The sequence below is a fragment of the Aspergillus wentii genome (assembly GCF_001890725.1).
Source record: "Aspergillus wentii DTO 134E9 unplaced genomic scaffold ASPWEscaffold_1, whole genome shotgun sequence".
NCBI lineage: Eukaryota > Fungi > Ascomycota > Eurotiomycetes > Eurotiales > Aspergillaceae > Aspergillus > Aspergillus wentii.
Genome location: NW_024467832.1, coordinates 3,824,552 through 3,844,969, shown reverse-complemented (window position 1 = coordinate 3,844,969; position 20,418 = coordinate 3,824,552). Strand labels below are relative to the sequence as shown.

At 49.8% G+C, this 20,418-nt stretch overlaps 6 protein-coding genes across 6 annotated transcripts; 3 read left to right on the top strand and 3 right to left on the bottom strand.

Annotated features, from left to right (window-relative positions):
- Positions 1-223: 223 nt before the first annotated feature.
- On the bottom strand, positions 224-1,097 carry ASPWEDRAFT_23555 (E2 ubiquitin-conjugating protein UBC1; the record flags this gene model as incomplete). Its single annotated transcript, XM_040832500.1, has 3 exons — positions 224-398; positions 466-770; positions 837-1,097. The coding sequence occupies 3 exons, from the start codon at positions 1,095-1,097 to the stop codon at positions 224-226; spliced, it is 741 nt and encodes a 246-aa protein (XP_040695144.1).
- A 1,162-nt stretch (positions 1,098-2,259) lies between these two features.
- Positions 2,260-5,594, top strand: ASPWEDRAFT_56575 (uncharacterized protein; the record flags this gene model as incomplete). Its single annotated transcript, XM_040838299.1, has 4 exons — positions 2,260-3,191; positions 3,288-3,485; positions 3,683-3,942; positions 4,066-5,594. 4 exons carry the CDS (start codon positions 2,260-2,262, stop codon positions 5,592-5,594), a joined length of 2,919 nt encoding a protein of 972 aa, XP_040695143.1.
- Positions 5,595-5,986: 392 nt separating this feature from the next.
- Positions 5,987-8,495, bottom strand: ASPWEDRAFT_23553 (DUF803 domain membrane protein; the record flags this gene model as incomplete). The annotated part of the gene is made up of 2 exons (XM_040832499.1): positions 5,987-7,434; positions 7,511-8,495. 2 exons carry the CDS (start codon positions 8,493-8,495, stop codon positions 5,987-5,989), a joined length of 2,433 nt encoding a protein of 810 aa, XP_040695142.1.
- A 1,392-nt stretch (positions 8,496-9,887) lies between these two features.
- ASPWEDRAFT_23552 (putative beta-glucosidase) lies at positions 9,888-12,764 on the top strand (the record flags this gene model as incomplete). The annotated part of the gene is made up of 10 exons (XM_040832498.1): positions 9,888-10,164; positions 10,220-10,327; positions 10,386-10,462; positions 10,519-10,626; positions 10,684-10,862; positions 10,915-10,983; positions 11,051-11,266; positions 11,322-11,619; positions 11,694-11,932; positions 11,987-12,764. 10 exons carry the CDS (start codon positions 9,888-9,890, stop codon positions 12,762-12,764), a joined length of 2,349 nt encoding a protein of 782 aa, XP_040695141.1.
- Positions 12,765-13,428: 664 nt separating this feature from the next.
- On the bottom strand, positions 13,429-15,661 carry ASPWEDRAFT_35021 (uncharacterized protein). The gene is made up of 3 exons (XM_040834134.1): positions 15,370-15,661; positions 15,184-15,309; positions 13,429-15,113 (listed from the first exon to the last, which is right to left on the bottom strand). Exons 1-3 carry the CDS (start codon positions 15,391-15,393, stop codon positions 13,497-13,499), a joined length of 1,767 nt encoding a protein of 588 aa, XP_040695140.1. The 5' UTR covers positions 15,394-15,661; the 3' UTR covers positions 13,429-13,496.
- Positions 15,662-16,288: 627 nt separating this feature from the next.
- ASPWEDRAFT_101336 (GRAM and VASt domain-containing protein) lies at positions 16,289-20,273 on the top strand (the record flags this gene model as incomplete). The annotated part of the gene is made up of 3 exons (XM_040827371.1): positions 16,289-16,722; positions 16,817-19,494; positions 19,549-20,273. 3 exons carry the CDS (start codon positions 16,289-16,291, stop codon positions 20,271-20,273), a joined length of 3,837 nt encoding a protein of 1,278 aa, XP_040695139.1.
- Between the last annotated feature and the right edge of the window lie 145 nt (positions 20,274-20,418).

Here is a 20,418-nt window from a genome sequence, read left to right as displayed (position 1 = left end):
TATTCCATGGACAAAAGCATATCATAATCTTGATCTTATTCGTTTTTATTTGTTTAAATAGAAATCAACGAAATCAAGCGGACATAGGCATAATTGCTCATAGATGTCGTGAGATAAAAAGCTCCGTAACAAATCAAAAATTAATATTCGCCAGGCACCATGCGCTCTGCCAGCTTCCTCCCATCATGACAGCAAGGAAATGATAAATTCATGACGGCATCAATCATGGCTCACCCAAAAGTCGGGCGGTAATATCGCCCATATACGCCTCCTCCAGCTCATAGTCCTCTCCATCCATCCGATCAATCCCAACATAATTGAAGGCAGAGACCACCCGATCCACATCAAAGCCCATGCTGCAGAATCGGTCGATCAAGTCTTTGTTATACCCATCGTACCTATATGAAGAGAATCAGTCAGATATTCTAACAAGAAAATACGAGACAAGCAAAGCACACTACTTACTTGGCCAGATCTTCCCTTTCTTGATCCTCCTTGGATTTGAGCTCCTGCTTTCGAAGGGACTCGTCTGTTGCGCCACCGCTACCCTCACCACCCTGCTTTCTAGGAGCTCCTGCATAGAGCGTTGCCCATTCTTGCGCAACTCGTTCAAATTCTTTTGGTCTTCGAATAAGCATGTTGGCAACCTCTGCATCTTGAGGGTCCTTGGGCTCTGGTGTGCTGAGCAAAGACTGGAGCGATAGGAGGGCAGACTTGATTGTTAGGACCGGCGACCACGCAGTTGACAAAGTGTCAAGGCAAATAGCACCCTATAGGACTGTTAGACATCTACGTTACACCAAGGTCCGTCTTTCAAATCTTCAAAGGGGGCTGACCGTTTGACTGCTGACGTTTGGATGCCAGACTTTGGTCTCAAACTTCATGACTGGAGGCCGGAATGGATATTCAGTCGGGATCTTGACGTCGATTTTATAGGTTCCGCCTTCATACGGGGTGCCTGGGGGGCCCGGAAATGAGCCCCGGAGATGTGTGATGTCCTCCTCACTGCCAACTGGTTCCGCTGTGATTCCCGAATGGGTATCCGCGTGGATATCGGCGATCTCCTTTGCGATACGGCGAGTGCGGTTGGAAGCCATGGTGCGAGGATGTGAATAAAGAAGTAGGCGTTGAGGATAAAAGAAATTCGGAATGATGGCTAGAATATATGCGACTAGACGAGGCTGAAATGCAGGATGATGATGTCGACTGATTACCTTGCGTTGAAGGAAGATTGGGTACTGTCTAAGGCAGAAACGAATTTAAAACGCGAAAAGCGGAGTCGACTGGAACTGGTCTTGAAAATGAGTTCGTCAGTTACACAATACAAGATGTTAGGTAAATGACGATGAATAGGATGGTTTGCACAGGAATCATGCGGCAGTGTGAGCAAAAAAAGTAAATATACCTACAACCGCCTCACTTGTTTTTGGAGGGGAAATTGAGATGAGGGGACGATCAGCCCGGGAAACTGCTAGAGGTTGGTGAGTCACGCAGAGAATTTTGTAAATAAAAAGAGATATTAAGTAGATAAATCGTAAAATGTCGTTATAACGGGGTTTGACCAAAATACCCAGAAGGTTTGTCTGTTTAGAGTCTTGTTGAGTCTCCAAATGGAGCTGCGCTGGTGACGCAGCGGGGACAGATAGCAGCCTCAGGCATCAAGGCTGAAATGTGTCAGATCACGTGAGCGACCTGCGCTGGACGAGAGCGCCAAGCGACGGATGGCGACAACAGCTCCAGCTCTCTTCCAGTCTCTCTCCAAGCATCACCAGCTCCATTCCCCATCCCCCCTTCCGATATCAACTCATCTCTCAGCAGTGCTTCCCTAAACTGTCGTGAGATATTCGACTACCGGGACTTTTTCTTATTATCCTTTTTTTGACCAGAGTAGTCTCCCTGTTGCCGGGTCGCAGGCATGGTAGGTACCCAACATTACGCAAAGCCACTTTCAGCCACAGCACCGCTAACATGTCTTTGAACAGGGTAACCAACAATCAAACATCGGCGGAGGTCCCGGTGGAGATGGAAGAGATGACAAGGACAAGAAGGTTTGTCTATTGATGTGCTTCAGAAGGAGTGCCTCCGGTGAACGTTACGCGCTGACAGTGTCTTCGATAGAAGGACAAGCCCAGATACGAACCCCCTCCCCCACCCACCACTCGCCTCGGACGCAAGAAGCGCAAGGCTGCCGGCCCAAGTACTGCCTCGAAGCTTCCCGACATTTACCCAACATCGAGATGTAAATTACGATACCTCCGAATGCAACGGGTGCACGACCATCTGCTTTTAGAAGAGGAGTATGTGGAGAACATGGAGCGTCTGCGCAAGGGCAAGGCGCAGGCCGCACAGGGTCCCGCAACCCAGGGTGACTTGGATATCATGGACCGAAATGCCGATGAGAGAAGCCGGGTCGATGACATGAGAGGCAGCCCGATGGGAGTTGGAAACTTGGAAGAGTTGATCGATGACGACCACGCGATTGTCTCGAGTGCAACTGGCCCAGAGTACTACGTTTCCATCATGTCTTTCGTTGACAAGGATCTACTTGAGCCTGGTGCTAGCATCCTGCTGCATCACAAGTCGGTTTCTGTTGTTGGTGTATTGACTGAAGAAGCCGACCCTCTCGTATCAGTAATGAAGCTCGATAAGGCCCCCACCGATTCTTACGCCGATATTGGTGGTCTCGAGTCGCAGATTCAAGAAGTTCGAGAGTCGGTGGAGCTGCCATTACTCCACCCGGAGCTGTACGAGGAGATGGGTATCAAGCCACCCAAGGGTGTCATTCTCTACGGTGCTCCTGGTACCGGAAAGACTCTTCTTGCCAAGGCTGTTGCCAACCAGACCAGCGCTACATTCCTCCGCATTGTTGGCAGTGAATTGATCCAGAAGTACCTTGGAGATGGTCCTCGACTTGTTCGCCAGATTTTCTCGGTTGCTGCCGAGCACGCTCCTTCGATTGTTTTCATTGACGAAATTGATGCTATCGGAACTAAGCGATACGAGTCCCAATCTGGTGGTGAGCGAGAAATTCAGCGTACCATGCTTGAGCTTCTCAACCAGCTCGATGGATTCGATGACCGTGGAGATGTGAAGGTCGTCATGGCTACGAACAAGATTGAGACTCTGGATCCTGCCCTGATCCGTCCTGGTCGTATTGACCGAAAGATTCTCTTCGAGAACCCAGACCGTAAGTTTTTTGCATGCTCTAAATTACAACTCTAGCTAACAGCCTTAGAAAACACCAAGAAGAAGATTTTCACGCTCCACACATCCAAGATGTCGCTCAGTGACGATGTTGACCTGGATGAGTTTATCAACCAGAAGGATGATCTCTCCGGTGCCGATATCAGAGCCATTTGTACCGAAGCCGGTCTGATGGCGCTGAGAGAGCGTCGGATGAGGGTGCAAATGGATGATTTCCGGTCTGCCCGAGAGCGTATCATGAAGACAAAGCAGGACGGAGGCCCTGTAGAGGGATTGTACTTGTAGGTGCGCGCGTGTTGGTATTGTGCCTACGTTGATGGATCAAGCGACGGAGCCATAAGTTCTAGAGACTCGATGGTGTATTTTAATAATGAAATGAGCTCATATCTTCATGAGATTTTTCAATCTTCTCCAAACCTTCTTACCCCTGTAGGTATGCACTGATTGTAAGCCGTAATGTTGATTTGTAATTTCGCAGTGACATCATGTCAGTTATATGCAAACAATGCAAACATCACAAACACCGCAAACTTGAACTTCATTATCTCCCCAAGACTTTCGTATCAGCTCGCGATAGCAACTTCACATCGCACTATTTGATCACAATGGATGGTTTCGACGAGGAAGCTTTCAAGAAGTTCTTCCCCACCAGCTTCGGCAAGCAAGAGAAGTCTGCCGATGTGAGCGCCCAGATTAACCGCACCAAGCGGTCCGAAGTCTCTGTCAAGCCGTCTGATGGTGATGATGTTACTAGCAGCAAGACACAAGACCAGAAAGTGTTGACTGACGACACAAATGCTGACCAAACAGCTGATGCGGAAGAAAAGGAAGCCCAAGATGATGACTCTGATGATGATTCAGATGAGGACGACGATGAGGACGAATTCCCTGTTTCACATGAGCTGGTTCTCAAAACCCATGAACGCGCCGTGACAACCATGACCGTGGACCCAGCAGGGTCGCGCTTGATTACAGGATCGACTGATTGCTCCTTGAAGCTACATGACTTTGCGTCCATGACTCCGTCGACGGTGCGCGCATTTAAATCCGTGGATCCTTCGTTCAAGAAACAATCCGCCGCGCAGGAAACGCACGCTGTACATTACGCCGCATTCAATCCCCTATCTCCAAGCCATGTTCTGGTCGTCCCCGCTACGCCACAGCCCCGGGTTATAAGTCGCGATGGTGAGACGCTTGTCGAATTCGTGAAAGGCGATATGTATCTGAGAGACTTGCACAACACAAAGGGCCATGTCTCGGAGGTAACCTCGGCCGCCTGGCACCCAACCGACTACAACTTGTGTGTTACTGCTGGAACGGATAGTACAGTGCGCATATGGGATGCAAATGTTGGAAGGTCACAGAAGGAGGTTATAGTCCACAAGTCGAGGGTTGCTGGGTCCGCTGGCCGGAGCAAGATGACCGCTGTGGCGTGGGGTTCTCCCAAGCAGGGCGGATCTAACATCCTCGTCGCCGCTGCTCTCGATGGAAGCTTGTTGATGTGGGGTGGAGATGGGCCACATACTCGACCCAGCGGTGAGATCCGGGACGCGCATACTCGAGATACCTGGACAAGCGGTTTAGATGTGAGCTCCGATGGAAGGCTTGTAATTTCCAAGGGTGGGGATGATACCATCAAGCTCTGGGATACGAGGAAGTTCAAACAACCGATTACAACCGTCTCCCACCCCTCAATCTCAGACCGTTACCCTACGTCAAATATCATCTTCTCGCCAACATCGGCGAATGTCATCACGGGCTCGGAAACCGGCCATCTGCACATCTTGAACCCAGCTACCTTAAGACCAGAGCTAGTCACCCCCGTCACGCCTGGCTCGCCACTCATCACTGTGCTATGGCACGAGAAGCTCAACCAGATTCTCACTGGCTCTGCCAATGCCGAAACACACGTTCTCTACAACCCAACCATGTCCACCAAGGGTGCTGCTATGGTCATGTCAAAGGCCCCCAAGCGCCGTCACGTCGACGATGACCCGAACCTCACCATGGATCTTTCCCAAGGTATCTCTGGAGAAAACGTTGTGGTTGGTTCCAACGGCGTCCCTCATTACAGCTCGTCTACTTGGTCCGCCAGGCACCCGACCATTGGTCTTACAGCTTCGGGTCGTCCAAGAGATCCCCGAAGACCTCACCTCCCACTAACAACACCGTTCGCCAAGTCACAACCTGATGAGAAGCATATTCGGGAGAATATCCCACTCAGTTCAATGCGTGATGAAGATCCGCGTGAGGCATTGCTGAAATATGCCGAGAAGGCTGAAAAGGACCCGATTTTCACCAATGCATGGAAAGAAACACAACCAAAAACTATTTATAGAGAGTTGAGTGACGATGAGGAGGAACCTGAGAAGAAAAAGGCTAGGCGGTAGTCATCTTCTGTATAATTTTATCTGCTTGTATAATCATTCTTTTCTTTCAAGGCCAATTGGGTAGTGGTTATATAGAGGTTTGTAAGTGACCACCACCAATTTATTCAATATTCCGAAGGCTTGTTTATATTCTTTGAATGGAGGGATATGGTTTCAAGAAATCAAACATGCAAATGTAAACGCCGCATGAAAATAGCAATTCAGTAGATAAATCATGCGTATATACTCCGCAGCTAGATATTAAACAACCATCCACCTAATTCAACGCGCCATTAAATTTATACAGAGGATCTTCACATTGTGATCCCAAACCATAAGTACTGGAAGAAGAAAAAAAAAATAAATATGTACCAGTTACCAATAATCCCTTGGCGACTGCTCATCTCCACACATTATCTCCCGTGTCTTCTGCCTTCGTCTTCGTCTTCGTCGAGCTCCTCCACATGTCCAACCCCAGCTTCAGTCCTCTCTGGCTTGTGTTGCTTCCGCAGATTTCCACCCAGCCATGCTAGCCCGCCACTCCAGGAGTCGCTCAGACTTCGAAGCCGGGTTATTGATGTGACATCGCGGTCTGAAGATTCAGGTTGGGAGCTTTCCCGAGTCAAGACCGGGGTGGAGTGGCCGACGGTTGTTGCAGGGCCCGAAGGAAGATCAACCGCGGACTGGAGACGGGATGTTGTTAATGTGAATGGGGAGTTGTGATTTTCATTCTGGTTGGGTTCCCCCGGTCTGGAATCGCCGGTTCGGTCGCGGAGAAAGCCATCTAAGATAGTCGTACTTAATTGCTTTGTTCGACTCATTCGACGCCTAGCCTTTCGCTCCTTTGCAGGACTCCCCTCACCACGGCGTAGAGATTCTGCCACTACAGCGCTGAATCCTGCGGAAAGGGTTGGGAGGAAGGGCCCTGGGGAAAAGCGTGCGGATAGAGGGTTTGCTAGCCGACGTGGCGGTGGTGTTTCGGGGATAGTCCGGATAAGGCCATTTGGCTGGGCATTGTCGCCTCCTGATGGGCTAGGGTCATCAGCACCAGGCGCTGGTGGAAAACGAAGCTGGACTGTCGAGTCATTCGCGTGGTTAGACTGTGCCGGGGGAGTCACTGGGCGGGAAATCTGGGCTGGAGGCCTGGTAGCCACGGCAAATTGTTCATACGATTCGGCCCATGGATTGGTAATCAGTGAATTCGGTGGCATGGGGGAGGCATGTTCAGGAGATGGCGCAGTGAGAGATTCGGCAGTCAAAGAGCCAACTGGTGATGACGGGGCAGCAGACAAAACTCCCCTCGGGGTGACCTGGCCATCATCAACATCTTCGATGCCATGGCTGAACAGAGACCCGGAAGGGGACTCGGGATCATCCTGAGATTCAATGACTTTTTGTGCCGGCTGGTGGGTTTTGAATTGATGTCCCGGGGGCGAAACGTCAACATGGTCATGATACCGTTCTCCCGAAAGCAAGCCAATGGCTTCTTCCTCATCATCCGCAGAGTAAGACGACTCATCGTCAGCACTAACCCGGCCACTGGTAATGAAGTACACGCCTAGAAAGGTCAGAAGGCAACCGCCTACAAACTTTGACGCATGTGAGGGTGTATAATTTTCGAAATCACGATATAGGACCGCACTTCCGATAATCACAGACAGAGTGAAGAGAACGAACTGAGTCGGGATGACTTGGGTGGAATCGAAACGTTGGAGAGCCCGGTTGATGTAACGGATCTGCATCAAAGCGCTGAAAACAAGGACGAAGACCAGGAGATAGGTGATGGGAAAGGTAATTATATGCCAGAGTTTGAATGATAACAGCGAGGAGACACCTTTTGTAGACAAGGCAGTATATCCACCTGTGGATAGTCAATAAGCAGCCACTAAGAGACAACAACACAAGGCCAGGCGACAGGGTTCTAATATCAAACATACCAAAAAGGGCCACCAGCCCAACATCGATCAGAATTGTCCGGGGGCCATACTTGCTGCTCATGCACATGAGAGTAACAATCAAACCCGCCGTGAGACCCAGATACAGCTCGAACTCCCACTGTGTAATCATGGACCAAATTTCATGGGGACCGATCTTTCCTTCAGATGAGTTGGCGCTGAGAACGACGACGACGGCGCCAGCAATAGAAACCAGCACACCCCAGAAATCACGTTTGCGAAACTTCTCTTTGAGCATACAGGGTGCGACGATGCAGTTGGAAATCAATGCCACCACACCCAATGGCGACACAATCGATGCCGGGGCAAATCCATAGGCCATGAAATTGCCCGTCTCGCCGATACACATGAGTATAATTCCAACCCACCAGTATGGGGACCGGAGGTAGGATTTACGGTGTCCATGCTGCAGTTCCTTATCTCCAGGTTGAGCCGTTTGATCCGACGAGAAGGACTGACGCAGCTGGTCATGCTCCTCACCTCTAGCGTCGTTACTTTGTCTAGGGTGATCGCGAGATTCTTCGTGGCGCGGACGCTCAGGAGACTCATCCATATACCGGCCGGTGTCCCTCCCTCGTCGAGTTTCATCATCGACATAACCATGCCCCGCAACAGCACCGTAGGATCCCGCCGTACTCCTTTCAGAATGTGTCCGTTTCCAATCCGCCTCTCGGAGTAATTTATCGTGCTCATATTCCCGGGCGATCCGGATATGAGCGTAGCGCTGAATATTGAGTGCCAAAGAGATAAGCACGTTACCGACCAGTGCCGTGATAATGCCAATCAGCGACGACCATTCGCGCATTTTCCCTCCATGTCCACCATTATTATGTCCAAGATCCGATGTCGAGGAAGGAAAAGGAGCGTGCGAGGGGTAGCTATATGGGGTCGAGGTCGGAGTCGGGAGGAGAGAAGAGGCAAGAGCCGTGAGCAGGCCTGCTGCCATAGGCTCCTGGTAATTATCCATCGAGTTGAATATGTAAAGGAGAAAGAAGAAAGAGAAAGAGAAGAAAAATCCGCAGTGAGGCCGACTGAATGATAACCAAACTTGAATCACGCCCAACCACCCGCGTTATCCGATCGCTAGAATGTCCAAGCAACAACCACAGAACGAGTGGATCAACAGGATTTCGTTCTCTGATTATCTTCGATAGTAGTTACCGTAGATAAAACCACTTCTCACTTCTCACTAAGCATGGGTATTCGATCACGCTGCTAAAGTGGGCCACATTCTGTTCTTCGATGCGGAAAAGCCCTCTGGATGAAGGTCGTCTATTGTATTGACGTAGGAAAATAATCCTCGCCGGGATCAAGAGCTGAACGGAGTTGATCTTCAGCTTTTTAAGAAAACCGGGTCGATCGGGGCGGTGACGTCGCGTCAGTGTTGTCAAACAGTAGGTGGAAGAGGAGGTGAGGAATATCGAGGAGAAAGATACAAAGCAAGTTTAACTCTGCCTTGGACGAGATAGACTCGGGGGAATACGACGATGCGCACGTGCGAGGACAATGCGAATAGGGGCGGTGATGGAGGAGGATGACTGTTAGTGGTGGTGAGAAGGAAACCGAGCACGACAGCATCATCGTACAGATCCAGCGAAGATCAGAGCTACAGCCGTTCCGTGGTGATCGGAGCAGTGGAACGAACGCTCGCTCCGTGGCATTTCTCCTGCTTCAACCATCTTATCACTTATCAACAAACAGGATGCAGGCAGATAGTGAGTTTTAATTGCATATCTTGATGTTTGGACCAAGTCGTTATGTACAATTCAGAACTAACGGTTGATCGTCCAGTCCTAAGCACCCCCTGTCCCTATCCCAAACAACGATGCCATCAAACCAGTCTTAACTCGTCGGCTTTTCTTCCTTTCTCATTGAGATTCATTCTACCGATCTAATAATGGGCTGACAATCAACTACGATCTATCGCGCCTGCGTCCTTTTACCGAGAGGATCTGCAATAGGTGGAAAAAAGCAGCTGACTGCATTGTGTCTCCTCATGGAAGTCTTGGATAACCCCTCACTTGCTGCACCTAGTATTAGCCGTCCGTCAAAGGTACGGAGTATTACCACACGATCGATTAAATTAATCGTCTGTGCAGCCATGCCTGTGATTACTCGAGCCCTTCTCATCTCCGAAATTAATCATCTCCAAACCCTGGCTTGGCCACGATACCTCGTTGCATTTTGATAGATTGGGTGCATTAACTAGCCTAATCGCTAAACAATAGTTTATCCGCAGCAGAAAATAAAGCAACCGACATGTCGCGCAGCTTTAGAAGGTTGACTTTTGACTTCGTTTGTCGTGGCTAGATACATTCGAAGATAGCTGGGAAGCTGTTTCTGTTACTCTCGTGAAGATATGATTCCCAGTCTACTATCAAAAGGGCTCCTGCTCCTGCAGCTCTTTTCCCTAGCTGCAGGGAAGAATGCCTCGGACTCTAGCACTCCTCGCTACAAAGATGCCAGCGCTCCAGTAGAGGAGAGAGTTACGGATCTCCTGGGGAGGATGACAACCGAGGATAAAATGGCCCAATTGATCCAAGGGGATATCACGAATTGGATGGATGGCACCACTGGAGATTTCAATTACACTGGCCTGGTAGAGAATATGGAAACAAAAGCTGGAATGTTCTACGGTAGGCTACCGAATATCTCCATTATTGGAGCATGAATGTCTGACGATTCGCCCAGTTGGATACCCTGTTTCCTGGGATTGGATTGCAACCAATGTGAAAAAAGCACAAGACTACCTGCTCGAGAATACAAAATTGGGTATTCCTGCGCTTGTTCAAACAGAGTGTAAGTCTTCCACGGCACTAGAGCTCCCATGGTCGATCACTGACAGTTTGCCATGTAGCCATCCATGGCTTCTTGATTGGAAATGCGACTATATTCAATTCGCCTATCGGATATGGATGCTCCTTCAACAAAGAGGTAATTTTGCATATCACGCTCCTTGTTGGAGTCTATTCTAACGGACCCTACTCTAGTTGGTTGAAAAGATGGCCAAAATAATCGGGCAGGAAGCCCTTGCCCTCGGTGTCAATCAGCTCTTTGCGCCTGTCGTCGATCTAGCCCGCGAGTTGCGTTTTGGACGTGTAATAATCTGCCTTTTCCTATGTCCAAAAAGTATGGTACTCATATACGGTTTATAGGTTGAAGAAACGTTCTCCGAAGATCCATACCTCGCAGGAGAGATTGGTTATTACTACACCAAGGGACTACAGAGCACGAATGTCTCCGCTACAGTCAAGCATTTTGCAGGATTCAGCAAGCCCGAGCAAGGTTTGAATACTGGTCCAGTTCATGGAGGTGAACGAGAACTTCGCACAACGTGAGCGAGTATGTTTTATTGCATAAGAAGCAGGCGCTAAGTTTTGATACAGTTGGTTGCCGCCCTTCAAACGAGCAATTATAGATGCTGGCGCATGGAATATTATGAGTGCTTACCACTCGTAAGTATATCTAAATCCTTGGATGTATTTACATTGGCTCACTTACTGAATTATATCTACTATCTAGATATGACGGTATTCCCGCAATCTCCGATTACCACACTCTTACAGAGATTCTGAGAGAAGAATGGGGCTACGATTACTGGGTAATCAGCGATGCAGGCGCCACTGACAGATTGTGCACGGCTTTCAGACTTTGCAGGAGCTCGCCGATTGACATGGAGGCTATTACCCTCCAGGCTTTGCCTGCTGGTAATGATGTCGAAATGGGAGGCGGTTCATTGTAAGTTTTCATCGAGAGATACACCTGTCAAGGATATTTGCTGACTTTCTGATAGCAATTTTCAAAAGATTGCTGAACTGGTCGAGTCCGGTAAGCTTGATGTTGAGGTCGTTAACACGGCTGTGAAGAGAGTTCTCAGGGCCAAGTTTGAAATGGGCATCTTCGAGAACCCATACCCCGCTGCTCCCAAATCCGACTGGAACAAACTTATTCATAGCTCAGAGGCTATTGAGCTCGCAAGGGAGTTAGACAAAGAATCCATTGTCCTGCTCGAAAACCATAATAATACTCTTCCGTTGAAGAAGAGCGGCAATATTGCCGTCATTGGACCTATGGCACATGGTTTTATGAACGTGAGTACAATTATATGGCCCATAATAAGAGTCTGGTAGCTAGTTGATTGAATACTGAACTAACGCCAATCCAGTATGGTGATTATGTCGTCTACGAGAGCCAATATCGTGGAGTCACTCCTCTGGATGGGATTAAAGCTGCCGTTGGAAACGAAGCCCAAGTCCACTACGCACAAGGGTGCGAGCGATGGAGCAACGACCAGTCTGGTTTCTCGGAGGCCATTGACGCCGCTAAGAAATCTGACGTGGCTGTTGTTGTAGTCGGTACCTGGTCAAGAGACCAGATGGAATTGTGGCAAGGTATGAATGCAACGTGAGTGGTCTCCAGGCCTTTCGGTAACCGTATCCTGAACTAACCATTCCATAGAACAGGAGAACATGTCGACGTGAACAGCCTATCCCTCGTTGGAGCCCAGGGCCCTCTAGTCAAGGCTATTGCAGATACCGGGGTTCCAACAGTTGTCGTCCTATCCAGTGGTAAACCCATAAGCGATGTCTGGATCTCAAACTCGACTTCGGCTCTAATCCAGCAATTCTACCCCTCTGAGCAAGGTGGAAACGCCCTTGCTGACGTCCTGTTCGGCGACTATAACCCCTCTGGCAAGCTCTCCGTCAGCTTTCCTCGGTCTGTCGGTGACCTGCCCATTTACTACGACTATCCCAACTCTGGCCGCGATATCACGGACTCGGGCTATATCGAAACCGATGGAACCCTTGTTTTCGGTCATCAATACGTCCTGGGCAATCCAAACCCGTGGTACCCCTTTGGCTACGGAAAGAGCTACTCGACTTTCGAATACGGATCCGTCAGCTTGGACAAGGCCAACGTATCGGCCTCGGACACCGTTACAATCAGTGTGGACGTCACCAACACGCACACTGAGCGTGAAGGCACAGAAGTCGTCCAGGTGTATATTGTGGATGAAGTATCCTCGGTCGTTATACCCAATAGGAGATTGAGGGGTTTCGAAAAGATTGTTATTCCCGCTGGAAAGACCAAGACAGTTGAGATCTCTCTGCAAGTAGAGGACCTGGGGTTGTGGAATGCGTCAATGAAGTATGTGGTAGAGCCGGGTGCTTTTATGGCTCTAGTTGGAAGCAGCTCAGCTGATATCCGGGGGAATGCGACGTTCTATGTGCAGTAGGTAGCTACTACAGTACAACTCAGTTTATATCAATTGCAATGAGAAACCTACCACAAAAGTACTGAGTTGTTGTGCTTCGTAAAGCATTGTGGTTTTATATATCAGGGTTGAGATGCGGATTGTCAGGCTGCCGCAGCCCAGTATAGGAACATATTGAGCTCCTTCCATCTACTCTCATTTCTCATACGTACTTTTTCATTCTCAACAAGTCGATAGTATGCTGGCCCTCTGTATATCACGTGACCTATACTCTGTCCTTTCCCAATCGGGTAACCCAACAACCCATATCATTCACTTCCATTAGTTCTCTTCAACAAACCCAGGGTGACTGTGGCCGAGTGGTACGGCCACTTGACCAAAGGCAGAAGTCCTGGGTTCGAATCTCGCGTGGAGCTGGTTGGAATGTTCAACCAGCTCCCAGTGAGGTCCGCTGTAAAATCCTTACATTTCCGTCGGGATTTCGTAGCCTCTGACAGTCTTCCTCCTTATAGGAAGGAGGACTGGGTTCTGGGGTGAGCTTTTTGTTTCTTTTTCTTCTTCGTTTTTGCGCACCTAGGCAATAGCTATATGTATAACTTGAGGTCTTCTAGATATACGATTTCACGAAATCAATCTAATGCATACGTAGTCTAAAGCATCGTTATTAAGAAATCGAAATTCAAATTTTGTGATTTAGGTAATGTATGTATTGTATGCACATAAAGCGTGTTCTCATGGACATAACGTGCGATTTCAGCTATCAGATACATTGGCTTTAACTTCGGTCTCAGCAAGCATTCCATTCTCCGTCATATCGTCAGCCAGAGTTGGAGTATCTGGGGGATTATCAATCCCTTGAACGGCAGAGCCAGCGGCTGCTCTGTTGCCGGGATTGTCAGTGTCCCCTCCTGCCTTTCCCTCAGCTCGTCTGGTTTTGGCGCCCTCTTTCAGTTTCTCCCACCGTTCTCTATATCGGCCTAGGACATTTCTTAATTTATCGTTTTCGCGGCCGACCTTGTCGAGTTCCCTCTCGTTGAGTCGGACTATTTCTTCGAGTTCCTTGATGCGTTGTTCATGATCAGCCGATGTTATCGCGGAGACGCCTGGACCAGGCGACACGACAGCAGGGGAGGAAGACCGAGGGGGTTGATCAGAGGGTACGTTGTTTTGATGATGCATCGCTTTCAAGGACTGTTGCAGCGCAATGGATGAGGATTGAGCGTTTACTTCCCACATATGCAGCCGCTTGGACAGGGTGTCGGACAGATGCTTCAAGGCCTGGTTTTCCATTTGCAACTCTTCGAGTGTTTTCGGATTCTGGATGCTGCTGAATTTATCATTCCCTTGACCCTTTTTGCCCTTGGATCTAGTCTGACTCTGGCGCATTTCCGGCGATGATGGAGTTTCCCGGGCGTCCACGAAGTCTTCATCCGCTTCTTCAAGGCTGTTTCTCCGCGCTTCTTTCTCAGCCCTGGACAGAATTCCAGCATAGGAAACGGTTCCTCCGGTCGTGGGAACAACGTAAAATGACTCAGCCGTATTTCCTGTTCCTCCTCCCCCGGTGGTATCGCGAATGGCCCGCAACGCAGCCCGGGAAAAGAGTCGACTGACATCTGGCTCATTAGTCGGGTCACGACTATCTGAGATCGCTTGGTTTCTGTTTATTCTCGTCTCTGCGGAAGACTTACGGCGACTAGAAGTATCCTGCTGTGCGGGTGTCTCTGATCCTAGAGGGAGGCCTGCGAACGCCAAAGGTGCTGATATTTTGGAAATAAGACCCTCGACGGTGGAGTAGAATCGTTGGAATGGCTCGTCTGTTGTTCTGTCTTCCTGTCGTTGAGACTCCAGAGTTTCTGGGGGTACAAGTTGCTGTGAGGTAATATCGGTAGGGCTGATGGCTGGAGGAGACCATGGCTGCTTCGGTGTAGACGTGCGACTTGAACGCTCCTTTTGTCCATATGCTTGTGTGCCACGTAGCCTGGATTCGCCAGCCTTAATTTTGGGAGCGGTATCTGTCATCTTCGCTCCCGCCTGCTGGGAGGAAAGAGTGGGCGACGCCGGTGAAGCACGTCGGAGGTTGGATGGAATGCCTCGCATTGAAGCTAAATTACTGGCGATAGACGAGGTCTCTCTTGCTGGCATGCGACTATTCCCAGAGAGCCTTGGAGGCAGCTGCTGAGCATCCGGGGTCGATGGCGCCGCTTTCGTGGCTCCCAACTCTGCGGTCGACGGTTGGGAATTCAGGCTGGGAGACATAGCGGGGGAGGATGTCTCGGCCACAACGGCGCTGGGAGGATTCTCATGTTGAAAACGAAGAATCTGGGCGAGTTTCTTGTGGTGGCCCTCAAGCAACTGCAACGTCCGTAAGGCCTATCATGAAAAATTGGCGATATGTTAGCTTTCACATGTCAATCAAGGTGGGATGGGTTTGGCAATGTACTTCACGGTCAGCACTACTTTGACTGGCTGTTGCAAACTCGCCAGCAGCTAGATCATGTTCCTCACTAGCTGCTACCGGATTCGACTTGCGAGTTTCCAGCACTGCATTTCGAGCATGGGTATGAGCCTTGTACCGATGAGATCGTCAGGACGTAAGATAGAAGGCACGCCAGCAAGGACGACATACCAAGGTAAGCGGTGCCGTTTCCATGGCGCTGTTGAGGGTGTACCTCAAGGAAGAGCATACATTGACAGTCTGGATGATAGTAAAGCTAAGGATATGGGAGTAGAGGAAAGATATCAATTTGCTGTGGTGGAGAGTGAAGGAGAATAATGAGTGACGCCATTATTTGCCGGAACCGCATGGGGAAAATCAGCCCGTAAGAATGTGACGGTAACATTACTGATGCGATGGGCTGCCCTCCTATGGGGTTCCCCTGATCCGGAGAATTACATGACAGTACATCCAGATAACAGTACGGTATCGTGCTTGCCTGCCTCAGGAAACCCACAGAAATGATTTTGAATTTAAATAAGCTATTTGGCTGCGGATGGATAATGCAAAGATGGCGATCATTTTGAAACGACATCATCACCCTGAAACCCCTTTGATAGCCCCTGACAATGATATCTATTCTCAGCCCGTGTCAGAGAACCACGGCTAGGCTTAGTCCCACTTACCATACCTTACCCGTACATACAGACAACCAACTGCTTATGCGGAGTCGAGCTGTTACTGCCGGCGGTCTTCCATCTGTCGCTTTTTCTCCCTCCTCCATCTTCACTTGGTTTACTGGGAACAAAAAGAGGGGATACCTGTTTTTGAATCTGGAAATACTATGCCCCTGGTATTGCGTTCACCTGCAGCTCTCTCTTTCTGCCTTTGATCTCTCCCTCTATTTTGGTGGTTGCTGCTACGATGGACAACTAAACCAGTCGATATACCATGTCCTTTACAGTGGCTGTGTCTACCCTCTAATCGATTGAACCGGAGCACCTATTGAATCTTTTTTCCCTTGTTCGTTTTATTTCCTCCTTTATTCTTCCTCCATTCGCGACTTCAGCATCAGTAATCCTTCGAACCCCTCCCCCCTCCTAATCCCCCCATGGACGCCTCGACGATCCCGGAGCCTCCCCCCGCTCCATCAGACCCCCAGGGCTTCAGCAAATCCAGTCGCACCTGGACGACACCGGTCGATTTGGAAAGCTCGAGTCGCAGCAATGGACGTTCGTCGATTGATTCCACCTCCGACAGGCCCAAGTCGTCGCAGGCCGGCGAGGGCGCTGATTCCGCCAAGGCAGGACCAAGCGGGCTTGCTAAGCTCCTCCCTGCCCGGCGACGACGAAAGAAGAAGAGTCAGACGCAGATGGATGAGTTCATATTATCGGCGGCCAGCTCAGATAATGGCAAGGAAAAAGATAATGGGGGCCGGCCCAATGAGTCCCGAGATGGGAATTCGGTTACATCGTCAACTATGAATGAGAACCCGCAAGAGAGCGAAGGTGTCAACCTGTTGACTGATGACTCTGAACCGGATCGGTAAGTCTGGTTTCTTGGTGTAGTTCGCACTTATGTAGGACCCTTCAGGGATATTGGGATTTCTGACTGATCTATTGGTTTTTTCTTTTGGCAGGACCCCACCGCTTACTTCCCACAATTCCCATGCTGGCTTTTACACGACTTCTTCACCGCTGATAAAAACAACCTCCGTGCAGGCAAACGATAACGACGACGTTCAGGCTGATGTAGAATCCGCCCCGAGTTTGGAGGCTTCGGGATCCAATCCAGACACAGAGCTCTCAAGGTCTACCACCCAGCCCGTCTCGACATTGGATGTCCCCGAGGATCGTAACGGAAAGAAGAGAGGCGTGTCGCCGGGACGGCGGCTAAAGAATGCGTTCAGCTCCAACTCCGACAAGAAGAATTCAAATAGTAGCCGAGATCGCGCATCCTCTACCTCTACCGAGAGCAAAAAGAGTGTGAGTCTCTTTGGGAACAGTGGCAGAAGAGGAAGTCTCTCAGCAAAGAGGGCACAGACTGCTGTGGCAGCTGAGCCTCCCCCGCCATTGCCATTGGCCATCCGCACCGATCTTACGGAGGATAAACCACGCGAACCATCGGAGAACCAGGCTCCAAAGACACCTCCTCACACAGCAATTCCGGCCCCAGCTCCACAAACGACATTGACTCCCCCCACCCCGTCAGAGAACCGAGTGCCATTCCCGAAACTAGTTACCTCACCTGAAGCTATAAAATCCCCCGAGTCTGTGAAGTCCAACGAATCTTTCCCGCCAGGTGTTGTTGTGAGCCCGTCAGGAAATATGATATCTCATCGGCGAGTGCGTTCCGCTTCTTCAGTCCAATCTCATAGGCCCAGCAAGCTGTCAAATTCCATCTCCGCGATAAGCCCCCCAACAATCGAGGAGGTAAAGAATGCCTCAAGGTCACCTTCTGCTGCCCAGCAGAGCGGCTTCTTTTCGTCTGTATTCAGCGTAGCTCAAAATGCTGCAAATACTCTAAGTAGCAGTCTCAATACACAGCCAAAAGGCCGCAGTGCAACTCAACCCACTTCCGCCGGAAGTGAGAATGTGCCGGTTGAAGGCCAAGAGCAGACCGCAGCGGCAGACGAGGGAGAGGAGAAGAAACCGCTAGCTGTCGAAACTCTTGGGTCGGGGGATCTAAATTTCGACCATCTGGAAATAGATGTGCCGCCCGGCGGAGCAGTTGCTACTCCTGATGGAGTTGTCATTACGAAACCCGATGTACCACCGGAGAAACGCAAAAACACGGCAGTCAATCAGCGTGATGAGGAAGCGGCAAGGCTTGAGGACAAGCGCGCTGCGCGTGCAGTTTACATGGCCTATGGAAAGCCATCTGAAGTCTCTGTGATCCCCCCTTCTGAAGATGGGATAGAGCTGCAGTCAAGTACATCGCTTCCGAAAGAACTCCCTAGCGACCAAACTCCCCCAGGAAGTGTTCTCGATGGAGAACCTGGCAGCGGACTTAAGAGAAGCGGCAGTGTACGGAGTCGTCTGGCCCGTCGTCATCGGGGTTCCTCAGCAACTACATCAACTATCGGCGCGATTGGTGCTGGCGCCATTGCCCTAGGTGTTCCAGGTGCCAACTCCAGTATGCCTCGACTAACTGGTTTCGCTGTTGCCAGTAAGAAACGGAACAGGGACTTTCATCAACTGTTCCGTAGCGTCCCCGAGGATGACTATCTAATTGAGGATTATAGCTGCGCTTTGCAGCGAGAAATCATTCTTGCCGGCAGGATCTATATCTCGGAAGGTCATATTTGCTTTTCTAGCAATATCTTGGGCTGGGTAACAACTCTCGTAATCAGCTTCGACGAAGTGGTGGCGATAGAAAAAGAGTCAACTGCAATGGTTTTCCCCAATGCAATCGCGATCCAAACCCTGCATGCTCGTCATACCTTCCGAAGCTTACTCAGTCGAGAGTCTACATATGACCTGATGGTTAATATCTGGAAGATCAACCACCCCGCTCTGAAGAGTTCTGTAAATGGAACACGGATAGCTCATGGCACTGGCGACAAAACAGAAAAGGCTGGAGAAAGTGACGTGGAAAGCGACGATTCAGATGAGGATGAGGTATACGATGAGGATGAAGATGGCGATGGTGCCGACAGCTTTATTGAAGCCGGGGATGCAAGCGTTAATGGAAGCGATAAATCGATGCCCATGAAAGGTCCCAGCCGCAAGGCATCAGGTCTCTTGCCTACTGCCAATGGCGCGGGAGGCGCAGCAGGAAGCTCTAATGGCGACGCCAAAGGTGACAAATCCGGCGGAGATGCAGATACAGACTTTCCGGGCCCAACTACACATGCGCCAACAGAGTACACCGATCCTGCTGGTCAGTATGACAAAGTCATCAAAGATGAGATAATCCCAGCTCCTCTTGGGAAAGTCTACTCTCTGGTCTTTGGGCCTGCATCCGGCGCCTTTATATCCAAGTTCCTTGTTGAAAACCAGAAATCTGGAGAGCTTCAGTTTGAAAGCGAAAAGAAAGGCCTGACAAATGAGAGCAGGACCAGACAATATTCGTATATAAAACCTCTCAACGCCCCTATTGGGCCTAAACAGACCAAGTGCATCACTACAGAGTACATGGATTTCCTAGATCTGGAAAAGGCAGTCCTTGTGACGCTTTCGACGCAGACACCTGATGTACCCAGTGGAAATGTTTTCTGTACCAAAACTAAGTACCTTTTCACATGGGCACCTGGAAATCAAACACGATTTTTCCTGACATGTACCATAGAATGGTCTGGAAAGAGTTGGTTGAAAGGTTCGTCGTCCATATAGTATTCTGTCTGATTCGAATTTGCTAACCAATAGAAAGGTCCCATTGAAAAAGGCGCCGTTGATGGACAAGGAGCCTTCGGAACCGATTTGATCCAAGCTCTCAAAGCGGCAGTTGTACCTCGCAGCCGTTCCGGTACTAAGACTGGAGGTGGTAAAGGAAAAGGCAAGCGGAAGAAGGGAGGTTCGGCCACCGAAGAGCCATCTCCAGCTTCTATGAAGGCAACAAGCGATGCTAGCGCGGGCCAGGCGGATTCTTGGGGTGTTCTAGAGCCGCTACATGGTCTGCTTGGACCTATTGTTGACATTGTCAAGCCCTTGTTGAGCGGAAATATTGTCATCCTTCTTGTTGGAATCCTGCTTTTTATGCTCTTTTTCCGCAGCCCCGCCCAGCCAGCCATGCTCTCACATGACATAGGATGTCCTGGGTATTCACTGCCCCAACGACTGGCAGCCTATGAAGAGATGTGGCGCAGAGAAGAGAGCGAACTCTGGAGTTGGCTAGAAGACCGAGTTGGCATGGATGGCATGGTCTTTCCAACCGCCAATAGACCACTTAATTCACAAATACGCCAAAAGCCCCGAAAGATCCAAGGCGAACGCGAGATGGCGGAAAAGCTGAGCGAAGAGAAGATGTCTGATCGAGAGATGGATCACGCTATACGCACGACGCGTGAGAGACTTGGTGTTCTTGAAGAAATGCTGACCAAGCGAAAAGCGCAATGGACAGTTGACGAGGAGGTAGTAGTGCACCAAGAACTATAGAATGGTGTATCGAACAATTGGCTGTTGGCCATTGTCAGTTGCAAAACACCCCCCAAAATACCCTTACATACCCTGTTTCTGTTTTTCTCACCTGGACGACTCGATCTAGAGTTGAGATCAACATGTCACTCACTAAACTTTTTTT

Coding starts and splice junctions, on each gene's coding strand:
- ASPWEDRAFT_35021 (XM_040834134.1), bottom strand. CDS start 15,393: ATGGAAACGGCACCGCTTACCTTG. Junction 15,310..15,369: donor AAACGGCACCGCTTACCTTG/GTATGTCGTCCT, acceptor CATCGGTACAAG/GCTCATACCCATGCTCGAAA. Junction 15,114..15,183: donor AAAGTAGTGCTGACCGTGAA/GTACATTGCCAA, acceptor TTTTCATGATAG/GCCTTACGGACGTTGCAGTT.